At 32.5% G+C, this 22,171-nt stretch overlaps 2 protein-coding genes and 1 long non-coding RNA gene across 4 annotated transcripts; 2 read left to right on the top strand and 1 right to left on the bottom strand.

Moving 5' to 3' along the window:
* The first annotated feature begins 551 nt into the window (after positions 1 to 551).
* Positions 552 to 1,776, top strand: LOC139431509 (uncharacterized). Its single transcript, XR_011641613.1, has 2 exons — positions 552 to 613; positions 693 to 1,776. It is a non-coding gene; the product is annotated as an uncharacterized lncRNA (long non-coding RNA).
* A 15,292-nt stretch (positions 1,777 to 17,068) lies between these two features.
* On the top strand, positions 17,069 to 19,058 carry LOC111428472 (mannose phosphate isomerase). Of its 2 annotated transcripts, none has more exons than XM_023064001.2 (7): positions 17,069 to 17,195; positions 17,372 to 17,705; positions 17,769 to 17,910; positions 18,100 to 18,273; positions 18,322 to 18,489; positions 18,552 to 18,754; positions 18,811 to 19,058. In XM_023064001.2, coding segments are annotated over exons 1-7 (1,221 nt in total). In that variant the 5' UTR covers positions 17,069 to 17,193; the 3' UTR covers positions 19,009 to 19,058. The 2 variants fall into 2 exon arrangements, with proteins under 2 accessions (XP_022919769.2, XP_022919768.2); XM_023064000.2 differs by lacking the exon at positions 17,069 to 17,195 and adding an exon at positions 17,202 to 17,309.
* LOC111428478 (trans-1,2-dihydrobenzene-1,2-diol dehydrogenase-like) lies at positions 19,047 to 20,300 on the bottom strand. Its single transcript, XM_023064009.2, has 2 exons — positions 19,975 to 20,300; positions 19,047 to 19,916 (listed from the first exon to the last, which is right to left on the bottom strand). The coding sequence occupies exons 1-2, from the start codon at positions 20,174 to 20,176 to the stop codon at positions 19,120 to 19,122; spliced, it is 999 nt and encodes a 332-aa protein (XP_022919777.1). The 5' UTR covers positions 20,177 to 20,300; the 3' UTR covers positions 19,047 to 19,119.
* Positions 20,301 to 22,171: the final 1,871 nt, after the last annotated feature.

Raw genomic sequence — 22,171 nt, 5'->3', positions numbered from 1 at the left:
TTAATTTAATTGTTTAATTGGGCCAATTATTTAAAGTCCAAAACTTTATCGATAGCAAGAAATCGGGGCGCCATTTCGGATCGTAGCAGGCTGTGACCAAAGATTTAAATGCGCAAGCAACTGCGCACATCGCAAAAGGCGCAGTAGCATTAAAATAATTTTCGTTTTAAATGCCACAAATTCTAAGATATTAATAGAATTAAGAAATTTTTTGATTCCAAAGTTTGTGGGATTTCAAAACATCCTACTTTTTGTTATAAATAATTCTATTATTATATAACAAATTTATTTCTTTTTAATTTTATGTGTTAATTAATTAATTAATTTATTTCTATTTCATTAATTTGTTGTTATTAGAAAGAAAAATGTCAAAACTATTTTTATTTTGAATAAAAAAGATAAATAAAGGGACGTTCGCATAGCTGCGGTGCGGAACGAGGCGCCAATCGGATTTAAGCTGGGTTCGTATTGGTGGAACGGGCCCCCCTCAGTTCTCCAGCGACCTTCCATTTCGATTTCAATGGAAGCGATCGCTCAACATATAGCAATGACCTGCATGTGGGTCGCGGTGCTGTTGCAACACACGTCCACGCGATTAGATGCGTGGGTTAGGGTTAGTGTGTGAATTTTCAATTTTCACAAAAAAGGAAAGTTTTAAAACATCTTTTTTAACAAAGTTATTTGTTTTTAAGATTTTTTTTCTCCAAAACTATTTCGAAATATTTTACCACAAAATATTTGTGGTTAGGGTATACCAAATTATAAATTTTTCGGCTGAAAAGTTTTGCAAATACCTTTGAAACAACATTCATATTGTGGAATGAAAAGAAAAGAGTACTAAAACAAGACCTTAATCTTCTACTAACAACGTTGGCTCTAAAACTACAAATATCCAAGAAGCAAAGTCCAGTAAAGATAAATCAGCTAGAAAAAATACTATAACCAGAATAATATATAACAATATAATGGGACAACACCAAAACTTGGATAAAAAGGACACAATTAGACACAATAAAATAAAGATGAAAAATCATTATGTTAAACTCTTTTGCAACCATGCAAGGGAGTTTTACCCAAATGATAAAGAACATAAAAGTATAGTAACTGATGCAGATGATGAAGTAGACAAATTAAGATCTGCAATAGAAAGAGCCATATCCGACATAAAAAACCACAAATCACTCGAAATAGATGGGATATCGGCCGAGATCTTCAAAGCCATGTTCTTGCTGATTTGAGCGATGGACCTACAGGCAGTAGCTCAGAGTGTTCTAGACTAAGCGTAGAACTAATTTTGAAAATTTAACAAAGTAAAGATAAAAACAGGTTGATTAAGTTAATTAATAGATCATACCTTGCTACTTTGGATACCTGGCGAGGCAAACCGCACAGATGGAAAAGCTTATTGTAGAGGGAAAAATGGAGGGCAAAAAAATACTAAGCTAAGAGAACCCACCAAACTCTCCAACCTAACCCAACAAAACCCACCAAACTCTTTTTACTTGACTGTTGCAGATTTGAAACAAAAATTTAAAAAATCGTATCTCAAAAACGAATTGAGAAATCATAATGAAATAAAGAACATTTTAAAGCAAATTTGTTATAGATTAAATGTTCCATAAATAATTTTGTATTTTCCATAAACATCGTTGTTATGATTTTTTGAACCCTACTGTTTTTTGATTAAAATGTAGTTGAAAAGTAGAAATTAAAATTAATCGTATCTCCAGAACGAATTGAGATATCATCATGAAATAAAGAACATTTTAAAGCAAATTTGTTATAGATTAAATGTGTCATAAATAATTTTTTATTTTCCATAAACATCGCTGTTATGATTCTTTAAACCCTACTGTTTTTTGGTTATAATAAAGTTGAAAAGTAGAATGTATCACAAGAACGAATTGAGATATCATAATGAAATAAAGAACATTAAAGCAAATTTGTTATAGATTAAATGTGCCATAAATAGTTTTGTATTTTCCACAAACATCGCTGTTATGATTTTTGGAACCCTACTGTTTTTTGATTAAAATGTAGTTGAAAAGTAGAAATTAAAATTAATCGTATCTCCAGAACGAATTGAGATATCATCATGAAATAAAGAACATTTTAAAGCAAATTTGTTATAGATTAAATGTGTCATAAATAATTTTTTATTTTCCATAAACATCGCAGTTATGATTTTTTAAGCTCAACTATTTCTCGACGATTGTAAATATGTAGAAGTTATAGAAAATTTTAAATGCGCGGCAAGTTATTTCAATAAACAAATAACAACATTCCTTAATCGATCAACTTTTATGATCGATCGGATTATTAAAAAAAAGAAAAAAATTGATCGGAAATTGCAGTGTTTACACGCGAGGTTAATTATTAATTAACGTTGTCGTTGCAAAACGCGGGCAAATCCGCTATCGGTGCCTTAGTACACGATAAAAAAAGGTGGAACGTGGTTCGTTCTACTTCGCAAAGTTGTTAAAATATTTAAACTCGAGCGCGTCAACGTTCAGAGTCGTTCACCTCCTCCTTGGAGGCGCCGATAACACCTTCCCTTACTCCGAATTCGGGTCGTAAAAAAAAGAACCGAAGCGGAGATTACGAACCGTACACCGTGCGTTATGCAACTTGAAATTTTTTCGTTTTATTATTTTCGTTCTGGGATTTTTCGCCGAGAAGTTAATGACCTCCAAAAATAGGTGAGGTAAGGGCACGGCGCCGAAATCGATGGCGCAACTGCGCCACCACCACGAGAGAGTACATCGACCCTTTGTCCTATTTCTAAATAACTGCATTGAAAAAAATAAATTAATAAATTATCAAAGATTTCCAATAAGATAATTTTAATAAAAATAATTTATTTGTGAGTTAATTAGAATAACCTTTAGTAAATACCAAATACAGCTTTGATTAAAAGATTCTCTTGCATCTGGTAACCCTGTGGCACAGTGAACGGGACGAAACTACGTTCAAATCCAGAAGAAAACCTTGAATCAACAACACAAATGCTTTCCACTCTTTCGGTTTCGTCTGCGGAAATAACTAGATAAAATAAAACAAAATTGAATAAGAACCAACAAAACAAAACGAAATTTCCTGTATCCGCAAAATTGCGTGGGATTCGATAAATATCTCCTGCACTACACTGTGCATTGCGTATATCTAATCTATGGATAATTAAAGTTAATCATAGTAATCGAATCGAGGACGAAAAATTTCAAAGACCGAAATGAAATGCGTTTCATTTCAATTAAATCTATTTAATCTATATCTATGTATAAGTTATGTTGGTGCCTTTTCATTTGTAGTTTTTTTAAGTTCATTTTCAAAATGTACATTACATTTGAAAACTAAGGCAACTAAGCTGCCAAGGCAGTAGCGCAAATACTTGAAAAACCAATTATAACGCCTATATTGTAATATGAATGACATTTAACACCTTTGTTGTTGACATCGTTGAGTGTATTTGTGTATGAACAAACTTTAAAACTGTCGTTTGATATTAGGTTTTTTAATTACAATTCAGGTTGTATAAAAATTATAGTAACAAGAATCTGGAGAGAAAATTTATAGTAAAAAGAATCTGGATCTTTATCTCTCGTTTCCTTGAGCCAAAAGACACCATCTTTAGGAAGTTATCTCATTATCAATAGTAGGAGAGACCTAGTATTAAGATATAAATTCAAAGCGTATACGCACATTTCTAGATTCCATTTGATACCCACAAGTTGGGTTCCATATCTATACTATTCTGATTTGCTTGGCCTTAAAAGGTGAACAATGATCTAATGAAGATGATAAGTACTTATAATCCATCTTTGGCAATAAAATAAAAAAGTTACTCGATTTTGAAAAATTTATTCCGAAAATGTTGCGTACTACATTGGATTGTTTTGGACAAATCGCTTTCTGATGTTATGGAGATGGAACACACTTTAAAACAGTCATTTGATGTTAGGTTTTTTAATTACAATTGAGGTTGTACAAAAATTATCGTAACAAGAATCTGGAGTACAAGATAAAGAGATTGCAGACATCAAGAAACACCATCAAGTTTGGAATTATATAATAATTAAATCTAGATAAGTATTTGTGTCTTTTATTAACTTGGCATATTGAGAAATTTAAATAGAATTAATTTTTACAATTTGACATTTATTTTTTTAATAAGGGAATTAATATTTTTTGTAAAGTAATCTAGTTATAAGCATAGAGAAGCTTCCGTTGAACTGTTAGGAGTTAAAACGACGGGCAACCGCTTGACCTATATTTTCCCGAAAGGATACTGACCCGAGGGCCGCAAATAACCCGCGCAAATACGCAGCCGGACAAGTCGAGTGTCAGCGGTAGAGTTGGCCATAATGTAGGTTAATTCCAAGGCAATTGCCGTTGCTCTACTCGGTTCCCCGTTCTACAGTGACATAACAACAGGGATAACGGGGATGCGATCTCGATCCGGTCATGTTTCCGGGACGTAAACACTCTCTGTTGCTCTTCCTCTCCTCATCTTCTTCCTTGAACCGGATCTGACCCACATTTCACCCGCACGCAATAATAAACTGTGACGCAACTATAGTTTTCTATTTATTATCACGTTCTCTTCTTTAGTTTAAATGCTTTATTTTCAGTTGAACACATTCTATTTTCAATTTTCATTTTCAGCTTAACCCGTTAACGTATGCAGCCAAAACAACGCCTGGGTTTTACTTTTTGCATCAGGAAAAATATGAAAATAATAGGTCAATAACGCGATTAGAAATTAGATTTTAATTCTTAGATGTGTGTGGAGGGAATTTTGTCCGCGAAGTGTCAGCTATTAATTACTTACTAATTACACGATTATTAGTCGAGATCGGTTATCTCGCGGTAGGAAGCCGTGATTTACAATGTGTTCATGTACTCGATTTGTTTGCCTTGTGTAAATTAATTAAACACCTTCGGGAAAGGTCAAAAATAGAAAGAAAAATAAATTTTTCTTTAAATAGTTTTTCCTTAAAACCTGTCAATTTCTGAAAGCATTGGCGCACCAAAGCGTATGTATATGTTCGAGTACTAAAACTAGGTCAATATTGATTCGTCCAGAGATCGTTGCACTTTGAATGCACCAGGTCGTGTCACGTCACGCGGTATTCATAATTTGGATTAACCGAAACCCAACACGAGAAAATGTAACCCACAAAAAATAATTTAATTGATTACTTTGCAACAAAAAGCTATCCATCTCATAATATTCGAATTTTTAGCACTCCTAAACTTGTTCAAAAACGAATTCATCATTCATCATTGCTTCAACCATTGTTAATCCCCACGAAACCCTAAAAAGCGAAAAAGGGGTACAAAGGGCAAAGCAAGTACCGGTTTAAAGATGGGGTGAAAACTCAAAGTTGAACCCTACACTCGTTATAGTTCCTTTTATTTAAAGGGGAGTTAAAAACCGGGTTAATATTTGTGCAAAAATACAGATTTTTTTGATTATAACCGCAACACAGACTCTGTCATAAACTCTGTGTAGTAGAGAAAGAGAGGTTGTGTGATTTCAGTTTGTTGGTGGTGGATTGTTGGAGTTGCGCCGTAGCTTTCGTTTGGCACGCGCTTTAGGCCCGAATGACCGGCTCGACGCGGCCGTGCATTTGAGGACGGACATTGACCTCCGCCGGTTGCACCACAAACTTAGATGACGCGTTGAGGTGCATTCGCGCGAAGACGTAACAACGTCGTTTAGCTCAACAGATCGAAAACTACTACTTCTCTTTGGAGAGAAAGAACGATTTCAACGTGTATATTTCACTTTTACCACAAAGAAGAGAAAACGATGTTGTTATTCAACTTTTATTCCTACTATTTCAATTACTTAACAGGTTGTAAGAGTTTAAGGACTGGAAGAATTTTAAAAAATTATTCAAATAAGAAGGAGATATTGATTACACATTGTAACAAAGTTTTGGTTATGACTTATCTTTGGATTTCCTCTTATTGTTCTCGTTTCCTTGATCCAAAAGACACCATATTTATACTATTCTGATTTGCTTGGCCTTAAAAGGTGCACAATGATCTAATGAACATGATAAGTACTTATAATTTATTTTTGGCAATAAAATAAAAAAGTTACTCGATTTTGAGAAATTTATAATCACACTGGATTGTTTTGGACAAATCGCATTACTGCTTTCTGATGTTATGGGGATGATGATGACTTAAGTAGGGTCGTGATAAAACCTTTGAAACATATGCTTTTTCCAAACCACTACCTTCCAGGAATGGTTAGCGTCTAAACGAGGAAACCTGAAACTTCCTTAACATTTTTAGAAATAAGGAAGTTCTTTGGAAAATTGCGTTAACCTTTCCTGGATTAATATGAATCCTTTTACTGCTAAAAATGTATTTAGTATTCTAGCTGCTTGAATCCCAGATAAATCCATTAATATTTGTTTCGACTCACCTAAAGATGTTGAAAAATCTTCATTATATCCGGTCATTTTTTAAAATCCGGCTGTATTTTAAAAATCTATTAGTACTTAGTACCATTCACAGGAATTAGTATCTCTTTTGGGTGTTGGATACTGCAGATAATAATCAAGTTCAACCTCAATATACTTTATTTATATCAAGTCTGTCATTAGCAACCTCATTGTAACAATCTCTTGTTGCGGTTTCGTCTAATTTTCTTCTCTTCGCTTGTAATTCATCATCACATTCATTACTAACAGAATTGTCGCTGTTATCACTTTCGACTATTAATTAAAGAATCCTCTTTTTAATGCAACAATCCGTTTTGAAAAATCACTTTCAGTTCTTGAGAAATAAATTTTTGAAATGATCGAAAATTTTTTCGAATTTTGCAATTTTCGCCGATTAAGATTTAAAAATTCGTATAAAATCCAGTTCTTGGAATATTAGTATGAAAATTTCCCAAAGTGTTAATAAAAGTGTCGTCTTTCCAATGAACCAACCCGTTTTGAAAAGTAACTTTTAGTTTTTGAGAAAACAGTATTTGAAGTTTTTATAAAATTTTCGATGTTTGCAATTTTCATCGATAACTTTCAAAGTTCGCTATCAAATAATACAAAAATTGTCAATTATTAATTAAAGTATCCTCTTTTCAGAGTTGCTTCGTTAGTTAAATCAGCATCAAAAAAGTTCATTTTGTATCTTGGATCCAAATAAGTTATACTAGTCTTATCAGCTTTCTTATTAATTTCACTTTTATTCAAATATCGCAATAATGTGGCAATATAAAACTCACTTCAGAAATGCATCAAAAATTATAATCATAATGGAGATGTCGGATAACCGGATATCCGGCTTTTTGCAAAATCACTATCCGTTCCATCACTAATCATCATCAATATGTTTCAAGGAGATAACAGCAAAATTCTTTTGATACATAGACTAAGAGAAAGATATAAATAAATTTTTTCTTTCAAAAAATAAATTAAAAAGATAAATCTCTGTTGTGAAGAGAATCTTCTTTGGTATGACACCGAGAGTGGTGCGGCTTTCACTTTCTCGTGACCAAGAGGAAGAACAGCACAAGCTGGTGACGCTCCAGGAAGATTTCTAGTCACGACGATAGAGGAGCTCTGTGTTCAACGGCCGTAACTGTAAACGCGAAACCACTTTCACTTTTCGACAAGACCACCTTCTTCCTTCTCATCTAACTTAGACCGTTAATCTAACCGCAGTCTAACGATGATGATTCGTACCGCAAAGAATGATTATGTTATTATTAAACTAATTTATTGACATTTAGGATGTTTATAGCAATAATAAACAATAAATTTTGAGAGTAACAAAAAGATCCTTGGCATAGTTATTTCGTGATTGCGGAAATGCACTTTTCACGGTTACGGGAAATCATAACAACTTGGGACAACAAACAAAATGTGGCAAATAAAATTTGATTTGAAACCATTAAAATAGCTGTAAAACTAACGCGTTTAGTAAGACCTTCATCGAGCTACCTTGAATTTTATGTCAACACAAAACATTAAATAAATTTGGGAGGTTTTTTCGATGAAGATTTTAAAGAGGCTTAAATTTTGCTGCGCAAGCATGGTACATAAAGTATTCCGAGACAATGGCAGTGCCACAGTTTGCATTTCGCAACGTCGCAAGGTTCATAGAACTCGAATAGAAACCTTGCAAACGATAGCGTACTTAAATATGTTACATTAAAGTAAATGAACATTGCTTAGTTAAGTAGAATTTGAATAATAATCAAAACAATTTTTAAAAGTTGAATCGAATAACTGAATGATATGATATCAGTTATCTCATAACTGAATTGACCATTTTTAATTGAAATTGTCGTGGAATTTTTGCGCCGTTATTTAGGTTATCATCAATTCGATCTAATATAGCAATCGTGCGTGGGTCGCTTCGTTTTTTTCGGCAAAGTCAAGTTCAAAGTCGTGAACTCGACGGTATTTTATTTTTTTTTTCTAACCGTCATCGCGCTATCAGCGGTTTATTTTTATCAGGCAGCGCCTGACCCAAATAAGCAATCGGTTCCCCCGTCTCGGTCGAATGACGATTTATTAACATAAACGACTCCCCGGTTTAACACATAACATTATTAACACTTTAAATCGCGGAAGAACATTTCAACTCCAACCGCGGAGTCCCACCGATTATTAGAAAGTTAACTTATTAGCTGCAATTTCTTGATTACACAACAACCGGGAGCGTTAACCTTATACGTTTTATGATGCAATTTAAAATTTATTTCCGGATATTTGAAAAAAGTTAATAAAATTTTTTTGTCTAGTCGTTTCATGGTGGTTTTCAGGACGAATCAATCGAAAAGTCATTCAGAAAAAGACGGGGCTTCAGTGGCTCTCTGCTATGTTTCCCCTCAGCGTCCCCTCTTGCTATAAACCGTTGGGTCATTAACCCTGTGTAATGTAGGTCAGTAATAGTGGGCGTTGCCATTTTAACCTGCCCTGTGCGCAGCAGCAACATCTGCACGCGAACCGTCCGTTTTTCGAAGGGGGAATCGCCTCTTCTCAACCTCTCCGGAAGAAGAGGAAGAAAAGAACAAGGATGAAAACTATAAAATTAAACGATTCCATAATTTATTATTTAAATTATTTAGTTGTGGTAATAAAGAATTAAAATTTCATTGAAATGTTATTCATACTCATAAATATTTTTGGATATTCTTAAATTATAGACTTTTAGCTTTAATTTGATACAAACCTCATCAATTAATTCAAATAAATAAGATTAGAATGATTTTTTGAAAATTAACATATTTTTTTACTGTAATATTAAGACTAAATTAGCCCAACACTTTTTGAAATTTTCTGTAAAATTTCAGCATTGACATATAGATATTTATTAATATCCTTCAATTTTAGACTTTTAACTTTAATTTTATATATAACTTATCATTTAATTCCTATGAATAAGGCCAGAACGTTTTTTCCTAATTTTTCTTCAAATAAGGTTGACAAAAATCAGTTTCATTTTTTTGCACTTTTCTCCAAAATTTTATCATACTCGTATAAATATTTTTGGATATTCCTAAATTATAGACTTTTAGCTTTAATTTGATACAAACCTCATCAATTAACTCAAATAAATAAGATTAGAATGATTTTTTGAAAAGTAACATATTTTTTTCACTGTAATATTAAGACTAAATTAGCCCAACACTTTTTGAAATTTTCTGTAAAATTTCAGCATTGACATATAGATATTTATTAATATCCTTCAATTTTAGACTTTTAACTTTAATTTGATATATAAGTTATCATTTAATTCCGATGAATAAGGCCAGAATGTTTTTTCCTAATTTTTCTTCAAATATTAGGTTGACAAAAATCAGGTTAATTTTTTTGCACTTTTCTCCAAAATTTTATCATACTCATATAAATATTTTTGGATATTCTTAAATTATAAACTTTTAGCTTTAATTTGATACAAACCTCATCAATTAATTCAAATAAATAAGATTAGAATGATTTTTTGAAAATTAACATATTTTTTTTACTGTAATATTAAAACTAAATTAGCCCAACACTTTTTGAAATTTTCTGTAAAATTTCAGCATTGACATATAGACATTTATTAATATCCTTCAATTTTAGACTTTTAACTTTAATTTGATATATAAGTTATCATTTAATTCCTATGAATAAGGCCAGAATGTTTTTTCCTAATTTTTCTTCAAATATTAGGTTGACAAAAAACAGTTTCATTTTTTTGTACTTTTCTCCAAAATTTTATCATACTCATATAACTATTTTTCGGTATTCCTAAATTATAGACTTTTAGCTTTAATTTGATACAAACTTTATCAATTAATTCAAATAAATAAGATTAGAATGATATCAAGACAAAATTAACCTAACATTTTTTGAAATTTTCTCTAAAATTTTAGCATTAACATATAAATATTTTTTAATATCCTTAAATTTTACACTTTTACCTTTAATTTGATATAAAAGTTATCATTTAATTCCTATGAATAAGGCCAGAATGTTTTTCTTAATTTTTCTCCAAATTTTCGCCTAAGACAAACAGATGTTCAGAACCGCCCAACAGACTGTGTCTTACAGCTATTGTAAGGAATCGATAACCTACTTACTACTAGATGGCGATGTAGTAATTTTCATATATTTAAGTGCACATTTTTTATGGAACGATATTTAACTTATAACAGTATTAATAATGTCAATATGAACTGAGACTTACATTTTCGTAGCCTGTCTATCTTCTCACATCAATTGTGGGTAGTTTGTGGTGTAAATCGCTTAAAGGTGTTGGTTGGAGGTTATAAAAAAAGTCCTGTTCCATTTCAAATGGAATAATGACGTGTATCATCACTATACCTGGAAAGAAAATTTCAAACTTTTACCATAATTACATTATTTAAAAAAATATTCTTATTATGCAATTAAAAATAGCTTCGTTGTGTAATAATAAGGATGCTAGAGGCCCAGTATCCTATACCCCATAATTAAAAAGACATGGCAGAAAGCCTTTTATTATACAAGAATTGCTACGAATAACACTACCGCCATAAGTCTATAATAACCTTTTTAGCTAATTTCTCAGTCAAAATCCAAGATAGCAATCTAGGCTAAGTCGGCTAAGCAGATAGCGCATCCTATTTTTCTAACCCTGCTCAACACAGCGAAAATATCACTAATCCGTTAAATAACGAGGGGTGTACAAAAGTGACAAGATCATTCGTTTATTTGCATCGTTCTAGATATGATCTAATTCACCCTAGAAACCGTTGATTCGTTACTTACAAAGTTGAGTTTTAGATCTCAAGCTTTTTACAGTTTGGATAATAGTTATTTATGTACCAAGTCAGCAAAGTGATGCTTTATCGAACCAGTCTGAGTTTGCGAGTCGAGCCAGGCGAGTAACAGGCGAGTTCGATAAAGACACTTTGCTGACGTGTTGCATACAACATTTTATCGCCAACCGCAAAATTTAACGATATTGTAACTTAGCAATATTATATGACATGTGACAAACGATTTGTTTTGTTAATATACCTTCGTAAAGATACACTTTGTATCAAAGATCGGTAGTATAGTAGAAGGACAGGGTTCAAATCCAGCTCTGTTTTGCGGCATTTTTTTCAAATTGACAGCAATTGACAGTAAAATACTTTACCTGCCGCTAACTGCACAGTTTACTAGACAGTAGCACAAAATGTCACTTTACTGCCGCAAATGGATAGCATAAAGTATGGTTGTGGCGATAATAATTTTATACCTGATCGCAAAAGTTCTATTTTGGAAAAGGATTTTTAACATTTTTGAAGGTTTACTTAAGTGTCTAAAATGATAGAGATTCAAGTTCCAGTTTGAAACTTGGTTTGCAGATGTATTTAAATTACAAAAACATTTAAGTTAGAGTTTTGGAAAATGATATAAATACATAATTGGATACAAACTTCACTTTAGAAATTTGAATGATTCAAATTATGTTTTGGAAGCATGTTTCAGAACCAGTTTGGAGAATAATTCTATCTTACAAATTGATTGCATAAACGTTTAAGTGTTACGTAAGTATCTAAATGAGATTTAGGTTACAGTGTAAAACTTAGTTTGCAAAAAGATGTAAGTATTTGATATGGGTGCATAATTGAATATAAATTCAGTTCCTTAAAATCACTTTGCAGAATGAGGTACTTAATCATAAAAGTTTAAAAATTGTTTTGGTTATTAACTCGATTACTGTTTCAGTCATATAAGGGTAAAAAACTGCAATTAAATTAATTCCAAGAAACCACAATTACGACATAATTCTTTTCAACAACACGTTTTGAATCACAATTTCCACGTTAAATTTAACTGGAAATAAAATTCAGTCATCTAATTTCTATGAAAAAATTTAATTAATTTTAAACTCTACGTTATTTATTTATTATTTTCAAGGAGTTTTTAACATTCACCTTTAATAAGATAAGATGGATTTGGCCAATGCCAAAATCAAGTGTACGAATGCGTGAAAATGAATTCGGCACGTGTCCGTGAGGGCGAGAAGTGAGTAGTTGTAGAAACACGAAACGGATCACTATCGTGGTGAGTAGTAAACTGGGTCAGTAGTGATAATGGAATTATTTATTTTAATGATTATTAATAATGGTTACTCACATTTTACATAGATGTTTACGAACGAAATCCCGAAGTAGTTGCACGTGAAAAACTTCACTGAAGAAAAAGAAGAAGATGAAGAGTCTGTTAGTTTCTTGTTTTCCTTTTCGATTTCAATCCTGTTATGTAATTAAGAAAGGAAATTGAAAGGGTTTTTTTTAGTATTACACGATGGGTAACTGGAAGAGGAATTAGTTTTTGGAAGAGATAAGATCTTTAAATTTGCTGAAAAAATCTTATGTCTTCCGAAATTAAATTTTTAGTGATAATGATGAAAAGAAATAATGATTATAAGTAATAATTATAATTTAATTAATTAATAATAATAATAATTAATAAAAATGAGGAAAGAAATAAAAACACTGAGAAGCGAGGGAAACGCGAAAAGCTTTTTTTGTGTCGTATCCTCGAGAAATCACTGAAGGAAAATCCACTGGAAATCCATCGTTATCACACAGAGACACTCGGAAAATCTCGCGGAAAACGCGTTTTACGTAGCCGTCGTCGTTGTTAGGTTTTTCGGGTGGTCGCGCGTCGCGACGTCGAGTTAAATGGTCCGCCGCGGAAAACACAGCGTGCTCGGAGCGTGTGTTGTGCTGCCGCTTGCGGCGGCCGCCGGAGTTGAATGACCGCGCTACGGTGGCGCTGTGGTGGGGAACGGGATCGTTCTCTTGCATCTTGTTTCCGCTATTCGCCTCATCTGAAACAAACTGTGATCGATGCCTCACCCATCATATGTGAACCAACCTTTAACTTTTTCTCAACATCACAACAATACATTCAACATTTACCAATAACAACATCTTATTCGATTATGGCTTTAATAATAGTATCTTTTTTGATTTGCTATGATTATTGATAAAACATCATTTTTAAGTTCTCTGTAGAAGGAATTGAGCCCTCGAGGCTTGTAACCGGTAACGTTAACCGATAAGGCCGTATCAGCAGCGATGGTATTAATATAGATTTTTTGTCGGCCGAGTTCAGAGACCTGTACGTGTTTGGTGACGTCACAACGCAACGGCGCATGTTAGGAAGTCGATAGCGACTCGACGCGGCCGTGCTAACCCTCGGTATACATCGCGCGAGAACGTCTTTCTAAACTGAAACAAACATATCTGTCATCAGATGATTTCAAATAAATTTTTTTTCATTTTAAAAATAACATTTATCACTTATTTACAATCAAATTGATCATCTCACTTAGTTCATGGTCATCTGAGCCAATTCCTTGATGTGCTAAACATTTTGTCAATGGAACAAGTTCTTGGTACAGAAGTCATAAAAACTTCAATCAAGTGACAAAGTCATCAAATGAGTTAAAAGTTAGTGTTTGTGCAAGTCATCATCATCTTAGCACTTGCACCCCCCAGATACTCAAGACTGCTTGTAAAAGCTCTTTTTATGCCTGACATATAAAATGAGCATCTTAATATTCAAAAATTAGAAACCATCTCCTATACCGTTGAATCATTTGATGCTTGGTGCAAACAAAATCGTATTGTTCTTAATCTAAAAAAAACCGTGTTTGTAAATTTTCATAAGAGGAGAAGGCTTCCGCAAGCCGATGATATCATTCTATCAAATAGCTGCAAATTTTTGGGTGTTTATCTAGACGAGCAGCTAAGTTTTGACAAACATGTTGATCATCTGGTTTCGAAATTGAACTCGTCCTTTTATGCAATTCTGAAGTTGAAGGGATGCCTCCCGCTATCGGGATTATTAGATGCGTATTATGCTCTCTGTTATTCGCATCTCTCATACAATTGTGGGGAAGATCGACGGAGTGGCGGCGTGCCTTTGTAGCACAGAAGCGCATTATAAGATTAATTTTCGACCTAAACTGCAGAGATTCGTGTAGAGATACATTCAAGGCCAATTCGCTTCTTACTCTCCAAAGTATATATATATATATATATAAATCAGTTGTTCATGTGCGGGAGCATGTCTATAGATACCCTGTCATGAAACACAATTACGAAACTAGATCTGATAGTTTGGTGTGCTTGGGTCATCATAAGACGGCTTTCTTTGAAAAGAGTCCACGGTATGATTTCCCAAAGTTCTATAATAATTTGCCATCTGCAATTAAAAATGACTATTAGTCCTAGTCAACTAGCATAGGTCATACTTCATAATTTAATTTCTCTCTTTCTTTGTTGAATATTGTGTATGTTATGTATTATATATTGTATGTGGTTTGAACTTGTCACATCTACTATGTGTAGCCAGGTGATTAAATAAATTATTATTATTATTATTATAACAGCTACGTTACGTCGATGACACTTTCGTGATCTGGCAACACTCCCCATGATAAAATTTACAGTTACTGCAAAACAGTTACTATTCTTCGATATGTTGATCACTAGGAAGACAAATTATGAAGACAGAATAGATACCTGCAGACTTCATTCCATCACCACCCACAACAGAAGAGGTCCGTGATTCAAACCTTATTCTAGCCAGCAGAGGGGATATGTGATAAAGAAAACCTAAAGAAAGAAGATTACCTACAATAAATACTGCAGAAGAACGGCTATACAATGAGGAATATCCAACGAGTCACCAAACCACGCAAACAGAGGGAAGACTCGGTAAATACTACACCTGCCGGTTTTATCAGAACTGTTTCTAGTTTTTCTCATCCTTTTTGATTCTTGCTTCGTCTTCAGTATCTCTTCTCCACCGTGTTTCCCCATTGTTCCATATTAATCATGTACATATCTGGAGTTTATAGATATCTCGGCTTGTGATGATCTATTTGTCGCTCTCTTACTGGAGGACCTATCTATATATCTCAACTAGTATTTGCATCTTATATTTCTCCATCTCCTCTAACATTTCTGTTATTTCTCTAAATCATTTACGTCACGTGGGTGATTGGCCCACAAATTTTATTAGCATCATTTCCTTGGGACGGCTGTTAGTTATGTGGAGTTGTCATTTAGACATTAATGTATAATTGACTGGACAATTGAATGGAAATGGATTCGTCTTAGAATTGAATGAATAAAGTGTTTATATCTCGGTGTTAAAATAAGATCTTTATCAAATATAATTTTTCTTAGTTGTCATTTTTAATCTTCCCAAACGAAACGAATAAATTCGTTTCTGCCTGTTAATTTGGCCACCCGTGTGTCACACCAAATTAATTAACCGAGTTTAATTGGCGAATTACTCTCGACTGAGTGGAGGTGGCACTTGAGGGTGATTAAGAAAGAATTTACATAAAGCAGAACCGGACTTATCTTTTAAAATTTCTTCAGACTTGATTTCATTTAATTTTACTCGATTTAAGAGTGGAAAAAAGTCCGATCCTGTTCTGTATGTATGTATTAAAAGTGTAAACGAAGCCAAGCAAAAATCTGATAATAACCCAAGTTATTTTTATACGATACGCACTGCCATTGAACTTGCGTCGTTATTTTTTTTTATTTTCCATGTTCGGGCTTTATCTCGGGACTTTATCTGTCTGTTTTCCAACGGAGCGGGTGGAATAAACGGATAAGTGTCCGGTTACGCCGTCGTTGTTGTCCAATAAGTTATCTTATTTGGCACGCGTACCAATTTGTTTATAAAACAATCAATCTTTTTTAAATAAAAACACCTAAACCTTACTTAATTCAGCGAGATTAAGTTTTATATTATCAGAAAGAAACGCCTAAAAATAAAAGATGATTTAATTTTAAAGCTAAAAATTCGAAAAATTTAAAAATAGCCACTTTTTTCGTTTTCATTTAACACACGCGTTTGAGTTTGAGTTTGTGTGCGTGGAGTCGTACCGTTGGTCTTTGAACTTGAATTTTAACGGAGGTCGATGACCTCAGCTGCCAAATCGTTCGTTCCCCTACTTTTGGAACGGTTGATACTGACCGAAATTTTGTTGCCAGCACGCGTATACGTACGTGTTTCCAACAAAAAAAGCTCCACGTGCAAACAATAAGCCAGATGGTTTCAGTTTTTTCACTCTCTAAACAAGAAAATAATAACTAGTTTTAATCAACTTCAAAGACTGTGAAGTGAGAAAATAAATAAATAATGTATTGGTTATAGCAAAAGATAAAAAATTACGATCTTTGCGTAAAGGTTGTTGAATAAACAGTTTTTGAGTCATCCAAAACTCTATAATCTTACCCTAGATACTGGAATGAACTTCTAAATACTGGAATCAACTTCTAAATACTGGAATCAACAATTAAAACTTAGAGTGTGTCTAATATCTAGAATATATAGCAAGTTATTGTCAATGTAACGATTAAAAAATCAAAAAGTATGTATTTCATTCTAGAATAAAATTTAAATACTTTGAACTGTAAGATTTTTAAAAGCGCCACCTTATAATGGATACCGAAAGTATACAACTCACTGGGTACGTTAAAATGATCCTTTCACCATCTATAAACCGTTTTCTGGTTGAAAGTTAAAAGGAAACTTGCCAAAATGTCATAATCAGCTGATAACTCCTAAAACGTTGACGTTTAAAATTTTTATCAAAAAACATCATCTAAATTAGCAAGTTTTTGAAGTAAAACAAATCGTTTTTTTTCTAATTTAAGATTGTTTTTAAAAAATGTAAGTAATCGCTTCATTAATGAACACCGTCCCTTTTAAATTTCCTTCTAAATCCAAAAAGTTGTTTATATTAACCATGTGGTATTCAAAATACCTAAAAATACATCCCAAAAAGTATGTTTAATGATTTATTTATTTTCCTAAATCTCGTTGTTTAACAATTTTTTTATAAACAGGAATAACACCGTCTTGGAATTAAGTGGAAAAGTTCAAAAATATGATTGGGGAAAAAAGGGTCATCAAAGTATGGTTGCTGAGCTTTATAAAAATGTACATAAAGATTTTGAAATTGAAAATGGAACTCCGTATGCTGAATTATGGTTTGGGGCGAACGTAAAAGCTCCGTCAGATATTAAAAATGAAGGGAAGAATCTTTTGGAATTACTTAAAGAAAAACCGGAATATTTGGGTGAAAAAATTAAGAGTGTTTTTGGAAAAGAAAAGTTGCCATTTTTGTTTAAAATATTGTCAATAGAAAAAGCACTATCTATTCAAGTTCATCCAGATAAAGTATTTAATTTAATCTTTTTTTTATTAAAATTAATTTTAAAATAATTCTACTTTGTTTAAAAGGAAATGGCTAAACAACTACATTCAAAATTTCCTGATGTTTATAAAGATAATAATCATAAACCTGAAATTGCAGTTGCTTTAACACCATTTGAAGCTTTATGTGGTTTTAGACCTTATAATGAGATTAAAAAGTTTTTTGAAGGTAATTTTCTTTTTTTATCACGTCATCATTGCAAGTATGCAACCAATATCACAGTACAAGCAAATCGCGTGTAATTGCAATACCAATACTGTGATATTGGTTGCATACTTGCAATGATGACGTCGGGTACAATAATTAATTAACACACTGTATAATAAAATTATTTAATTGATTAAATTGTTATTTTAGTTATTCCTGAATTAGGAGATTTGATCGGAGCGGATCTTTGCGAAATATTTATAAATAGTTCAGAGGATGTATCAAAAACTGCCTTAAAAAATTGTTTTTGTTCCATGATGACCAAACCGCAAGAAGTTATTTCGCGATTATTAAATAACTTTTTGAGTCGATCTAAAGATTTAGGTATTAACCAAAATAATTAGTAAATTAATTTAATTCATTGTATTTAAGATGTTAGGGAGAGAGAGTTGCAACTTTGTGGTCTTGTTGAAAGACTCAACAGTCAATTTCCGGAAGATGTAGGATGTTTCGCTGTTTTTTTCCTCAATTATTTATCATTGAATCCTATGCAAGCTGTGTTTTTAGCTGCTAATATCCCACATGCATATTTATCAGGAGGTTTTGTCTTTTAAAATAAATTTATTTTAAATTTATATTAATGTATTAAATTTAATTTACAGATTGTGTTGAATGTATGGCTTGTTCGGATAACGTAGTCCGTGCCGGTTTAACCCCAAAATTTAAAGATGTTGAAACGCTTTGTGCGATATTAAATTACGATGGGGAAAGCGCTCATAGTAAATTATTTCTGCCACAAATTGAGAATGAATACATTCATATTTTTAAACCCCCTGTTGAAGATTTCGCTATTGTTAAAATAGATGTTAGAAATTTAATGATTTTTATTGTTATTGTTTATGATATATTTGCTATTTTTAGATCAAGCAAAAAATGTCTGAATTTGAATTAATTCCAAGAGAAACCGCCAGCATATTCTTAGTGATTTCTGGATCTGCTAAATTGAACAAGATGCATTTAATATCTGGAAGCAGTTTGTTTATACCCGCTGCTGAATGTGTGAAATTGAAGGATCTATCAAACGATTTTTTAGCATTTCAAGCAGTTGCAAATGTTTAATGTACTTTTTTTATACTTTTAATAAACATAAACAATAATTTGGCTGATAATATATTTGAATAATTTTTTTATAATAAAAAAATGATAAATTTCCAATTCATATAATTTTTCTTAAATATCTTCCGGATAAATAACTCCAAGATCGTTTCTAAACGAATCCATCATCTCACTTAATTCAATGCTTTCGCTGTGAGGCAACATTGGGCTTTCTATTAATCCTGCTTTGATGCATCTTCGCACTTCGTCGGCTTCATAAGCCAATCCACCGCTGTTTTGAAAATTTAATTGAACTCCGGGTTTGGGAATTTCATATTCAAACGTTTTTTCGGGCGTAATCAATTTTGACGGACACCAAAAGGTTGGGATCACTATTTGTCCTTTAGTTCCAACAACAACCGCTTCATTTGGATATAAAGTTTTTGTGCAACAGCTAACAACCGCGCTTTTTCCATCTGGATATAAAAGTAGTCCGTTGGCCATTTCATCAACTTCTTGGGAATTTAAATGTCCCGTTGCGCATACTTTTAAAGGTTTCACGCCGCGGTAAATGTACTGGACGAATTGTAGGGTGTAAATTCCGATGTCGAGGATTCCTCCACCACCCATTTTTTTTAAACTAACTCTTGGTACTTTATCGATCGGTACACCAAATGTTACGTTAACGTAAAGAACATCTCCGATTGTTCCCATTTTTAATTGATGGGTTAATTCTTTGTAAACTGGGAAACATCTTGACCAAATTGCTTCCATTAAAAATAAATTTTTGCTCTTTGCGTACTCAATTAGTTCTTTCGTTTGTGTTGAATTTATTGTTAATGGTTTTTCGCACAAAACATGTTTACCATGTTCCAACATTAGCTTTGTTAAATATAAATGTTGGGTGTTTATTGTACCGATGTAAACGACATCTCAAAATAAATTAATAAAGTAAATATATGCAATTGAAGTTATTTTAATTTAACTTACCAACTGAAACGTCAGTAGCAAGATCTAAATAACCTTCATACGCTTTTTGAATCCCATGCGTTTTAGCAAATTCCAATGAATTTTCATGATTTCTAGCCGCGACTGCAACAACTTCGTGTTCATCTGCAGGTAAAGTTTTTAAAGCCGCTACGAAATCATGCGAAATTCTTCCTGCACTGGCAATTCCCCAACGTAAAGCCATTGTTTTTCAATATATTTTTTTTTATAAATTGGATAAATAAATGAAACGACTGATGGTTTATTTACTTGTAAATTTACACTGACTTATGACAGGTGACTGATTTTTAACTGGTTCGATCTGATTTGATCTGGATATTTTATCAGCGTAGGTTTGAAAAATTAAAGGTTCCTATTTTTAAATTTATTGTTGATTTGGTTGCATATATAAACGCAAATTTTTGAGACGAGTTCGAAATAAATTTTATTTTATTAACGATTTCGACGATGAAGATTTGTTTTTACCATCGAATTTTTTTGAGTACTCATAAAATGATGATGTATGATGTCCCAGATCAGTAGAAGCTAAATATGGACCTGACCTATACCAACATTAGGATTGTGGAAAAAGAGATAAGTTGATTTTTTTGCATCTATTTAGACCTTAGATCTGGATCTCCAAACTTGTTCCTTGGACAACCAGGGTATGGTGTCTGCGTAATCAAATATTTCTTGGTTTTTATTGTAGATCTCGTAACAACAGATATTGTAGTGTCATGTAAAGTTTTCTTAAACTTGAGGCAGAACTATAGGTTTGAAAAAATTGTTAGGTTCAGTACTTTAACACTTTAAGAAGAGTCTCGAATTAATTTCCATTAATAGAAGAATCTTTCCTTGCAACTCATAAAACGGTGGATTTCTTCTAATCTTGAGAAAAGTGTTATGTGAAAAGAGAATAATTAAATAATTAAAAAACAAGATAGCTTTTCACGACCATTTACTCCTTGAATTCCATCCAAAATAATGTCAAGGACGAAGAATCTCCTGCTTTACATAATAAAAACGATGCCCGGATACTTTATTGTTAAGATAATCGTTCTTCATTGTAATTTTAAGGGAGTGTACTCACGATTTGAACTTATTAATCATGTGATGCTGTTTCAAAAAGATTTTTTGTCAATACACGATTGACACCATTAAGGTCAAATTAATAATTAAATATTAATTTAAGAAAAGTTGACTTAAAGTGGACAACATTTGAATGACTTTTTAGGTCATAATTCACTTTTTGTATGGTATAAATTAAAATCTAATCGACCTTCAGGCTCAAAAATTAACGTCTATTGCGAAAAAGGAAGTCGCTCACTTGAAATGTCAGTTATAATTTGCTCGCAAGAAAACATTTTTACTTGAATGAAACCTCGTTAATCACGGAGGACGTATTGTCTTTGGAATCTAGAAAACCGATCAATTTTCTCGACGTTTATCATTAAACTAAACGACAAATTATTCTCTGTTAATAAAAGAAGACGTTACTAAGAAACAAACAAATCATTAATAACGATTCTTCGTTTAGCATTTACTATGTGATTTCTTTCACGTTTTGTATTTCAAAAACGAAGTCGTCCCCCATTAGAGTGAAAGTTTACGGTTATAATTTTTAAAGATAATCTATTTTGCGCCGTACAATGACAGCATTGTGCACTTTTAAACTCACTTCTCAGTTATATAACTTTCTAAAAGATTATTATACCTAAACTTCGTGAGGTGCCAATTTTACACTCGATTTATCATGTAATAATGATTGATGAGATCATTTTTTATCTCCAACAAAGTACATGCTAAGCATTTGTTAAAAACTATTTCGAATGTCTTCATTAAAGATGATTTAAGAACAGTTTTTTAAAGTCAGAGTAACATGTGGGTATATTTCTTGCGAATGGTAATGTACCAAGGTTTAAAGGTTCGAAATAAAGTGAGCTATACGCTAAGTGTAACAAGCAGTTCGTGACCAATATTGACATTTAGAAGTTGTACATAGATGTCTCAATTTTAATTGTTTAAAAAATACTGAAAAATAGCTTTTTATCTAATTATTTGAGTTTTCAGGAAAAATTAAGAACTCCGACATCACAGATCAATGCGAGTGAAACAGATTAAAACTTGATTTTTATTGGTTACTAGATCTTCATTTATTTGGACTTGAAGTATGGTGTTTGCGTATGTGTCTCAAAAGGAA

Source organism: Onthophagus taurus, chromosome 10, assembly GCF_036711975.1.
Source record: "Onthophagus taurus isolate NC chromosome 10, IU_Otau_3.0, whole genome shotgun sequence".
Classification (NCBI taxonomy): Eukaryota; Metazoa; Arthropoda; class Insecta; order Coleoptera; family Scarabaeidae; genus Onthophagus; species Onthophagus taurus.
Note: the sequence above shows the minus strand (reverse complement) of the source record. Positions and strands in the feature narration are given on the sequence as shown.